At 33.7% G+C, this 10,464-nt stretch overlaps 1 protein-coding gene across 1 annotated transcript; it reads right to left on the bottom strand.

The window, feature by feature from the left end:
* Nucleotides 1-3,232: 3,232 nt before the first annotated feature.
* Nucleotides 3,233-9,887, bottom strand: LOC134253998 (fibrinogen C domain-containing protein 1-like). The gene is made up of 4 exons (XM_062736571.1): nucleotides 9,629-9,887; nucleotides 4,775-4,908; nucleotides 3,357-3,453; nucleotides 3,233-3,273 (listed from the first exon to the last, which is right to left on the bottom strand). Exons 1-4 carry the CDS (start codon nucleotides 9,885-9,887, stop codon nucleotides 3,233-3,235), a joined length of 531 nt encoding a protein of 176 aa, XP_062592555.1.
* Between the last annotated feature and the right edge of the window lie 577 nt (nucleotides 9,888-10,464).

Raw genomic sequence — 10,464 nt, 5'->3', positions numbered from 1 at the left:
ATATCTGAAAATGCTAAATTGACATGGAAAGACATTGTTAAGATACTAAACTTTTAATCATCACAGATTTTGTAGAATTCTGACAAAGGAAAAAAATAACAATATTTCTATTAGCGAGGTGCTCTATTTTCTTACAAATGCCTTTAGAGAAAGCACGCATTAAATGTGACAAGGATCTTTTTAAAAACAATTTGTTTTTAAAGAAATATAAGATTTAATGAACATGATGAACTTGCTTGCTAAATGACAAAACATTGGTGCACTTTTTATAGCCAAAAAATAAGATTAATAATAATAAAAAAAATGAGGAATCAAAGAAGAAGTTATTTTATTCTGATAAAGAGAAGCAAGGGCTTCAAACATGTGTTTTTACTTTTCGTGTATATTTGAAAGGTCCATTAGAACATGTACATACGAGTATATGCAAATAAAGGACTAGTAATGTTAACTTTCATATCCGAAATGGTCAAAGTAAAGTTAAAACAGGTTTTCTGCAAGTGTAGTCCAAATTTTGGTGACTAGGGTATTTTTTTCTGTCCCTGACAACGCAGTTGCATATAAGCTTAGAGAAAATTAAGATTAAGATTTTGAAGAAAAAAAGTAAACAGAACATTTCAATCGCTCATATTAGCTTAATCTAAGCTATTGTGAGAATTTTTTATTCCAAAACACGTGAAAACAATTAAAGGAAAGTTTTATACTGTCACATATGTCATGGGAAATGATATTAATCAGTGTCTTTGGGGCAACCCTAAAGGTGAGTATGCTGAGGTTTTCTGTTCATGGATACAAAGACCTAAGGCATGTTTAAAATATAACATGGAATATAACAAAACTCATTTAATTAGACCTAATCTCGTGAATGTCTTTATCTCACTGTTTACTCGTCGATACGAAGGATCTCCATAACATCATCTACCGGTAACACAATTAGTGAAGCTTGTTAATCGACCTGTAACTGTGGGATAGCAATGACACGTCATGAGCAACATATTAGTATTCTACATATATTTTGCTTATACAGTGTGAAAAAAGCTAAGACATTCAAAACACCATAACGCGGACGACTTGAGTTCAAAAGGTTAAGGGGTGATTTTTATCCTGACGGCACATACATTGAGGATGAACAATGAATTATTATGTTTTGAAAGATGAAGTCTCATAATAGTAACGGTGTAAGGGATGAATATATGGAGATAACGAACAGTATTCAAGCTCAAAAGTCTGTAAAACAATACACAATAGGAGCAAAGCAAAAATGGATCTCCAAAACATCAGGATCAGGTGCAATGGGAAAAAATTCCATAATCGCGTTAACACTACATCTCCACATGTATTGTTTTAATGTAAGACACTAATGAGGCTTTATCATCATAAGAGTTTCCTTTATCTGTTTTCCATCAGTAAGTGTAGGGTTCCACGGACGGTGCCAGTACCCGGGATACCAGGGTCCGTTGAGGAAGGCATCAGCGCAGTAATTGAACCACCACCCGCCGTCCCTGTTAACAGCGCAGTGACCAGGGGCCTGATCGTTGTCTCTGTCAATGGTACTGAAGTACATTCCAGACAGTTCATAATAGCTTTGTTGACTGTGTAACATACTGTCGCCTATATTTGTAAAGAAATCAATAGATCAGTCCTTTACAGAGTTGGTGGTAACATTGAAAACTTTCACACCGAGAAAAACATTATCAACTGAGGCAAAGCCTGAGATAAATGCAGAATTTATCATATTGTTTGTTTTATACAAGTAGAAATAAATAGATGATATTCAATGTTTTGTAGTTGAATATGGAATTTATTTCACGAGTGGGACAGGTTTTTTTTTATATTTTCACGAGTGCGAAGCACGAGTGAAAATATCAAAAAATCCTGTCTCACAAGTGATATAAATTCCATATTCATCTACAAAACATTGAAATTTTCTGTTTATTACATTCTCTTTGATTTTCCCTTTGCCTACGTGTTTTTTGTAATGCAGTCTTAGGCTACATGACGTCATAGTTGATCGGTTGATGAGACGTCGATCATAGTTAAGTGAAAAACATTGTAAACATGAATTTCAGCAACATATCTGGGGATTTTTCGCAGTTTTATTTTATGACAGAATGGATTATGAACTCGTTTTCTACCTTATAACAAGTAAAGGAGTATTTTTTACAACACTCTTGGTGAAGGAAAGGAAAATCGAGAGTTTTCCAGCACTTCTGATATTCTTTCACAATGTGACAGAATGTCATTTTGATATCCTTTCACACCGTGACAGGATATCACTTTTATTCAATGGATAAATTACAGTATTTCACTGTTAAAAATGTAATAAAGACATTTTTGATATTTCATATAGAGCAAATGCTTATATATATTAAGTTTTTCAAGGTCTTGGGTTTTAACGCGAAGTAATCACTACATGTACATAATACTGACGATATGACAATATAAAAAAGAAACAAAAGTTTGAGGAACAGGTAACGTTACAGGTATACCCTCTCCACCCTCCTTTTCTCTGTCCCTCTCCCCCTTTCTCTATCTCTCTGTTTTAATTTCTTCTCTCTCTCTATCTGTTTCTCTCCCATCTCTCTCTGTCTCCCCCCCTTTCTCTATCTCTCGGTTTTTCTTCTCTCTCTTTCTCTCTCTCATCTCTGTGTTTCTCTCCCCCTCTCTCTCACTCTCTGTTTTTCTTCTCTCTCTCTCTCTCTCTCTCTCTCTCTATTTCTCTCCCCTCTCTCACTCTGTTTTTCTTCTCTCTCTATTTCTCTCTCCCCTCTCTCTCTTTTCATTGTGTGTTTTTATCCCCCCTCTCTCTCTTCTCTCCCTCTTTCTCTCTGTTTCTCCCCCTTTCTCTCTCTCACCCCCCTTTCTCTCTCCGCCCCTTACCTAACGTTCCGGTTACTGGCCCTCCGAGAAAGAGTTGGTACCTGTTGGTTTCATCCTCAACAGAAAATTGGTTGTATAATTCATATAACGTTATGTTATTTTTCAGTGTGATAGAAAGGTACAGGGATGTGTTCCTTGCCTTAGTAAGTTCATGGATGACCTCATTTCCTAAACAATATAATAATAAGAATACATGAACTTACATATTCGAGAGAATATTCAAGTCTTGTGCTAGCTCATTCTGTGCTAGATTTTAACTGTGCACAGGAGTAGTAATCTTCAATTATACCAGTGCATGTTGTTATCAACCAAATATATGCATAAACATTTTTTTAACTTGAAAGTAATTTTGCGATTATAGAGATATGCTGGGCATGTTTTGATATTCATCTAATCCTGTGATAAAAAATGAAATGAAAAAAGGTATGTGTTTTAATTAAGTGATCATTTTCTGGGAAATAACAAACAAAAACATATACCAATCCAGAAAGAATCTCCTAGGTTCCCAAACCCTCCTTTGTAATCCGCCCACGTTCTGTTAAAATTGATAGATCCGCTCCTCCGCCTCTGAATTACCTAGAGTTACATACATTGATACATGTAATTTATGGCGATATAAAGACGATTAATGACCCGTTATTCGTGACGTCATATCCAACATATGACGTCATGGCTTATCAAAATATTGAGCTGAAACAGACCTGTGCTCGGTGATTTCCAATCAATGTATCGACTTTATATACGCCTTTTTCTGTAGAAATAGTAAAAATGTTAAATTAACATCATTTTCATGACGTCATATTAAACATATGACGTCATGGCTTATGAAAATATTCAGTGCTTTGAAGTTTGCAGATAGCCCCTGTTTTAGAATATAATTTAGGGAATAACTATCTTCTAATTTGGTATTTGCGACCGTTAATGCTGATTTAACGGTCGCAAACTGAGTTTTACCGGCGACGCGTAAGCGGAGCCAGTAAAACGGATGTTTGCGACCGTTAAATCAGCATTAACGGTCGCAAATACCAAATTAGAAGTTTAGTTATTCCCATTCTAATGCAATCCATGCATTTTGTTTATTGTTTACGTCTTATTTTGTTGAATTTTGTTACATGAAATACGTCACGGAGCATTGTATTTTTGCGTCGCTCTATTATGACGTCACAATGAAAAAGCTTTCACGCTCGTTAATGCTCGTTTTACTGCTTCAAACATCAGAGCATTAGCCAATCAAAGAGTGTTTTACAAAACAATTGCATTAGAATATATATTTAACCGGCAAAGTTTGATTTTGGGGGCAAATATTCGTCATTACCGAACATAGTCCTTTGTCTACATCGTTTTTTTTTTATTTTTTGAAATTTAATGCTAAATATCTATCGTTGTCGTAACATTATCGAGCTTCTATAGAATTATACAGAGGAAATTCTTTTTGGCTCGTTTTTAGGCAAGAATTTGTTTTAAAAAAAATAACAATAACTTATAAAACATAAAATGGATTTTTGTTGTAAAAACACTTAATCCTTCTCTCACTTCATTTAAATCGTGCACATCAGCAAATGTCTCGCGATCAGTGACTTGCTTTTACCTGGCTGGATTTAACCATCGATAAAAACAGCTATTACAATGAGTTTTAATGTATGTAATTTCCCTTGTACGGTTTCCAAATGCTAATGTTTTTAGTTTGTTGTATTGTACCGATGTTTTTTAGATTGGTTTGATGTTATAGTTAATACCGGTATTCCCAGTAAAGAAATAAGCCACACTTTCTTTTGGGCTTATCTACATATATGTACATGTACACTGCGGGTAAGTCACTGAACAGGACAGGGAAAATAGCTGACATATCATTAAGAGACAGAGAGAGAGAGAGAGAGAGAGAGAGAGAGAATCTTACCGTCCACCATGTGTCATTGGTCTCCATATAGCATTGAACATGAAGTGACGTTGTATTATCAAAAGGATAAACCTGGTTGACACCGAACTCTACTGAATCTTCAACATGAAGATCATGGCAGTCTCTAGGAAGAGCTGTACAAATGAAACATATGGAGATAACGAACAGTATTCAAGATCAAAAATCCATAAAACATTACAAAATAGGAGCAGAGCAAACACGGACCTCCAGAGGAGGTGGGATCAGGTGCCATGGAGGAAAATATTGTATATAATTAAACACTTGTTTGAACATGTATGAGTTAATATCGAAGATATGATTACAAAGACCTTGTCTGTAGACAGTTTTTAATAGTCAGGATTTTAGCAAATACTATGTCCCAATGTTTGCCTTTATGGAGGTCAACAAGCCAATTTTTTTTCATTATTCAACCAATTTATTTGTTGTACTTGCACTACTAAGTCAGAAACGTACTGACATTCCCATTTTTTACTGACAAACTTAGAAAATTACTGACAATGTGCTGTCGTTGCTGTAAAACTTAGACAATTACTGACCCTTTTACTGCCGGTACTGATAAACTTAGAAAAGTGCTGACAATCTTAGTCGGTGCTGAAAAACTTAGACAATTACTGACCCGTTTACTGTCCCTGCTGAAAAACTTAGATAAGTGCTGACATTTACTGATAATTACTGTCCCTATTGTTTTCGCTCTCGGGGAGGCTGCAGTGGTGTGAAAATGACTGTGTGTTATACTTTGTATTTAAAAACAGTCTTATTTTAATTTTTGATGAAAAAAAATCCCTGGCAGTTATTATTTTTTTTAATCTAAATATTATTGTTATCTGTAAAACAATTCAGAATATGAATTGAAATTAACTATGCGTAAATCAAGTTTAAATTTATGTGTTGAATATAGCTATCCCTGTTCAATTAAAGAATTAAAATTAATTAATCATCAAGTTAATTTTCATCTATTTATTTCTTTGCAGACAGATATTTGACTTTAATGTAAAGTCCCCCCCCCCCGTTTTCACGATCGGAAAGTTGTATCAATTTTTTTTCACAAACAGGACAGATGTATCTTGCTAAAAAAGGAAATCTTCTAAATATTGAATAATTACTGATAGGTAATTCAGTTTCCTAATGTTCTCGGACATAACTGTACAGGTCATATAATTATGTAACGTGAAGCGGTCACCCATTCAAGGGATAAACAGGCTCGCCGTTGCTTAACTTGCCTGAAAAAAAGGGAGACTCTACCGCATCACCAGAAAAGCTAGCTCACTAGCGAAGCAGTATAAGTTCCCTATATACTGTCCGCTACAATTATATACCCCTATTTAAGATTTCCGGTTTCATTTGCGCATACGGGAGTTCCCCTATTTAACAGTGCAGTGTTCAATATATAAACTTGTACTATGCCTTGTTAATTTTGTCACTTAAAACATTATATCTAAATGAATGGCTGGTTGATCGATTACGCAGGGTTCATAAGTACTCAATATCTGTAAGTCCGAGACTAATAAATAATTATCAGACTAGTAATAAAAATTCATGTACTAGCAATTATAGTAATCTTACGGAAAATATTTATATTCACTAGGTCAGCGGAAAGACTAATATTAGAAGTAGCACCATTTTTCTCAAATATTTTTCTTCTCTCTCTCCCTCTCTCTCTCTCTCTCTCTCTCTCTCTCTCTCTTAAAGATACAAACAGTATTGACACTTTAAGTTACTTAAATACTTGACAAGTGCTCCGTTTATTTACATTGGCGAGGGGGTTAGATCACTATTTAGTTTTTGAACTTAATTTTTAAGTATTTTTTAATCATGATTCAATTTTAACAAAAATATTACATGTTTCATAACTTCCAATTTCCTCCTGTAGCTATCGGTGAATTGGAATTAATTTAATTTTATGTGCTGAAATTAAATTTCATCTCATTAAAGTAGGTAGGCGTAGGGGGTGTTATGATGTTAACGTAATAAAAAGGCAAAGGGCGGACTTGTCTAGTAAAATATTTTACGAAGTAGTGAAATTGGAAGTTATTAGTCAGTCGAACCAGTGCTCACAAATATTTATTCCGAACCCTCTAGCATACATGTATAACCCCCCCCCCCTTCACACACGTTACATGAAAAAGTATCTAGTACACCGGTGCTTGAATATGAATTTTATAAAAATGTGCAAGTTTTGTGAATGATGCAAATTTCTTTGTCCATTTGATCAATTTATACCCGTAATCATTATTTATTTGATTCATGTTTCATTAACATCTTTCCTTTTCATACGAGTAAGATTATTCGCTAACTGTAGGTGCCCATTATCTTCCGTGTTGAGTAACCATTCATCTCTCTCTTTCTCTCCCTCCTCTCTCTCTCTCTCTCCAAAAAATCAATATCGACCCAGGCAAAGTTTAAAATATATTTAAACTCCGGCTGTTTTTTTTTTAATGTCATTATATTCTGCATATAAATTGTGTTTGATTTTTAATTATTCTTAATTACTGATAAAAAGTTGAGGAAATATACTATGAACTATTTTTTACTTGATTTGATAATCAAACAAGTTCCTCACTCAACTGTCCCACACACACACTAACACGACTTAACAAAAAATATTAGGAACCAGTAATTTTTACAAAACTTTGGATATAATGTACCTCTTCTCATATATTTACTTTTGCTTAAATCTTTATAAACAATTTGTGCCTTTCCCCGGTTGGTTTTTACATCAATCTTCTTTTTCATTAATCTTTAATTTTATCTTACGTCGGTATATTAAAAAAAATATTTATTTAATCTAAGAAGAGATTGAAGGTTTGTAGATTGCATATTACGTATGTGTTGGTGTTGAATTTCTCAAATTCAGACTGTCTTGAAGAAGAGTCTACCTGTCGCCGTAATGTTGCGTAACTAACTTCTAGTGAAATCCGGCGAGTAGTCTTCTGTATAATGCTGCAGTGACACCTATTGTCTTCTTTACCCGCTACCGTACACACTCGGATCGCCTCAGGCGATTTCATTTACACACAGGTGCTTCACCAAGTTTCCGATTGTATGTTGAATGATTATGTAATTCGGCTGGATACCAGCTAAACGACTTGAATAAGTTTTGACGAATAAAAAGCACAGTGTTACTGTAAAATCATGATACTGGTTTCGATACCGAACAAAGCTATGAAACGTCGATTTATTAAGTTAATTTATTATGTTTACTTTAATGAAATTTATTATTATTTTTTTACCTAAACAGATAAAAATGAGTACAAACTAAATACGACAGTATTAATTGTGTGTTCTACTTAAGTAAAATAAATAAGTACATGTTCATCGTTCTACATTTAGTTCGCACGTGCCCCCCCCCCCCATTTTTATTTGAAAAGAAACTAGATCCATGTGAACGTCTACCGACACTCTAATTGGAAAATTTCTATTAAAGTTTTGTTTCAGGAGTATGCATTAGACAAATGATGATAATATAAAATGTCATAGTTTTACATGTATTTGAATTAAAAATAACACTTTCAGGTGGGGTTCCAGAAAATCCAGATTCGAGAATCAGCTAAAAGATGTACATTATTTCAAAAGAATAATGCGGACAGTAACTAAATCAATGAATGTCAAAGGATCAATGATCAATCCAGGCACCCCTCCCCCTGCCCAATAAATAAAAAAAAAATATTTAAATCCCCCGTCTGTCTTTTAATTGTCCAGTGGTTTCTTCTTGCAAATGCTTGGATTCGGGTATGTTTGACTGCACAAAAACATATGTGGGCGCCCCCCACATAATAAATTTTTTTACATAATATGAAAACTTTAACAAACGCCTTTCCTCAAAAGAGGGCACCCACGGCCTCACCGCGCGCTATGAGTTTATTAAAATTATTCAAACTAATATAAATAAATCAAATTAAAATTGAATAAAACACATCTAGCCTAACAGTTTAATTCTTTATATTAATATTAAAGAAAGTCAGGGAGTTAATGTTAATTAAAAAAAAAAATAATATAAAATGCATGTCATGTATTAACATTGTTTTATTATAAAAAGGAAAAGACCTCTGTAAAATTTCATATCTCACTACTAAACGAAGATTTTTATTTTTTTTAAATTGCTTATCTTTTTGAAGGTTTTGAAATTTTATCCCTTCTCTTGAAAATATTTTTTTACAAATCAATTTTCTATAAATCGATCAAATAAGCTTCTTTTTTTTCCAAAGACATCACCTGGACATAGTTAAAAATTATATGAAAAAACAAATAAATAAAATAATAATCTATGTTAAAATAAAAAAAAATCGATTTAATCAATCCCACACCACTGCAGCCTCCCGGAGAGCGAGAACAATAGGGACAGTAATTATCAGTAAATGTCAGCACTTGTCTAAGTTTTTCAGCAGGGACAGTAAACGGGTCAGTAATTGTCTAAGTTTTTCAGCACCGACTAAGATTGTCAGCACTTTTCTAAGTTTATCAGTACCGACAGTAAAAAGATCAGTAATTGTCTAAGTTTTACAGTAACGACAGCACATTATCAGTAATTTTCTAAGTTTGTCAGTAAAAAATGGGAATGTCAGTACGTTTTTGACTTAGTAGTGTTGGCAAAGTTGAAGACGAACACAGTTTTTCTTCCGATTATACGTTAACAAAAACCTTCTTCATTTCAAAGTTTTATAATGCATGTTAAAGATTTTTGCCCTCGTATTTCTGCCGTTCGAGTATAAAATTGGTTACTGAGAGAAAGTGTACTAAGTTTGACATCCAAGATGGCAGCATAGAGAAAAAGCACGAATATACATCATACGAAAACCATATTTTTTAAAAATATGATAAAATATCATTGATTACCTTCAGGAAAGTAGTTCCTCCAGCCAGCTTCAGCCACAGTAATGTCTGCCTGGTTACACGGATTATAGACGCGGCACTTCTTGTCTTTGGCGTTAAACCCGAAACAACCACAAGAGAAGCCGCATAAGGCCGTACAGAACGTCAGCGAACGGGCGGTGTATTCTGAGAGAAATTCACTGTCTGACTTTCTGTGATCATAAGCTAGATCTGCAAAATACTTACGAGTCCCTGCAATCACGACCTGTAAGAAGGCAGCCATCATGAAAAAACGGGGGGAAATGCGCATATTGTGATCAAACATTTTTGCTTGCAATAATATTTCAAATACGGACCCGTTCAGAAGATGAAAGTTTAAGTTACATTGAAATAAATATGTTACAACTCTTAATTTATTCTGACGAAAAAAATATGTCAATATTCTACTTTAACCCCAATCAAATAACTAGATCATGATAGTCAAGGTGGAGCTAGTTATTCTGTTTTGCATATTTTATATTGAATACAGTAACACAATTCAAGTCACATGTTAACCTGGCTTAAAAACAGTCATAGTTTGTTTTTATTCTCAGTCGGAGTAAAATTTGTAAATTGATGACAAATTCTAATAGATGAAATACTGTGTAGAAAAATAAAATTCATGTACATTAAAAATGAGGTATCAAAGCAATTTTCTGCGTTGAATATTCAGATTTTTGATAAAATTAATTACTGTAAACAAATGTCTAAGCTGTAAAAAGCTCTGTGGTTTTTTAAATATATAAATTAACGAATTTGATTTATTTTTAATTTTGAAAAGTTTATCTCCGAGTAACTTTTACTAATTCACAGGCATTTAC

The sequence above is a fragment of the Saccostrea cucullata genome, unplaced genomic scaffold, assembly GCF_032062105.1.
Source record: "Saccostrea cucullata isolate Sc308-1 unplaced genomic scaffold, CSIRO_AGI_Scuc_v1 ctg3792, whole genome shotgun sequence".
Classification (NCBI taxonomy): domain Eukaryota; kingdom Metazoa; phylum Mollusca; class Bivalvia; order Ostreida; family Ostreidae; genus Saccostrea; species Saccostrea cuccullata.
This window is presented reverse-complemented; position numbering and strand designations above follow the sequence as displayed.

Coding starts and splice junctions, on each gene's coding strand:
- LOC134253998 (XM_062736571.1), bottom strand. CDS start 9,887: ATGGCTGCCTTCTTACAGGTCGTGATTGCAGGGACTCGTAAGTATTTT. Junction 3,454..4,774: donor CCAATGACACATGGTGGACG/GTAAGATTCTCT, acceptor ATGTAACTCTAG/GTAATTCAGAGGCGGAGGAG. Junction 3,274..3,356: donor AGGAGATTCTTTCTGGATTG/GTATATGTTTTT, acceptor TTTTTATCACAG/GATTAGATGAATATCAAAAC.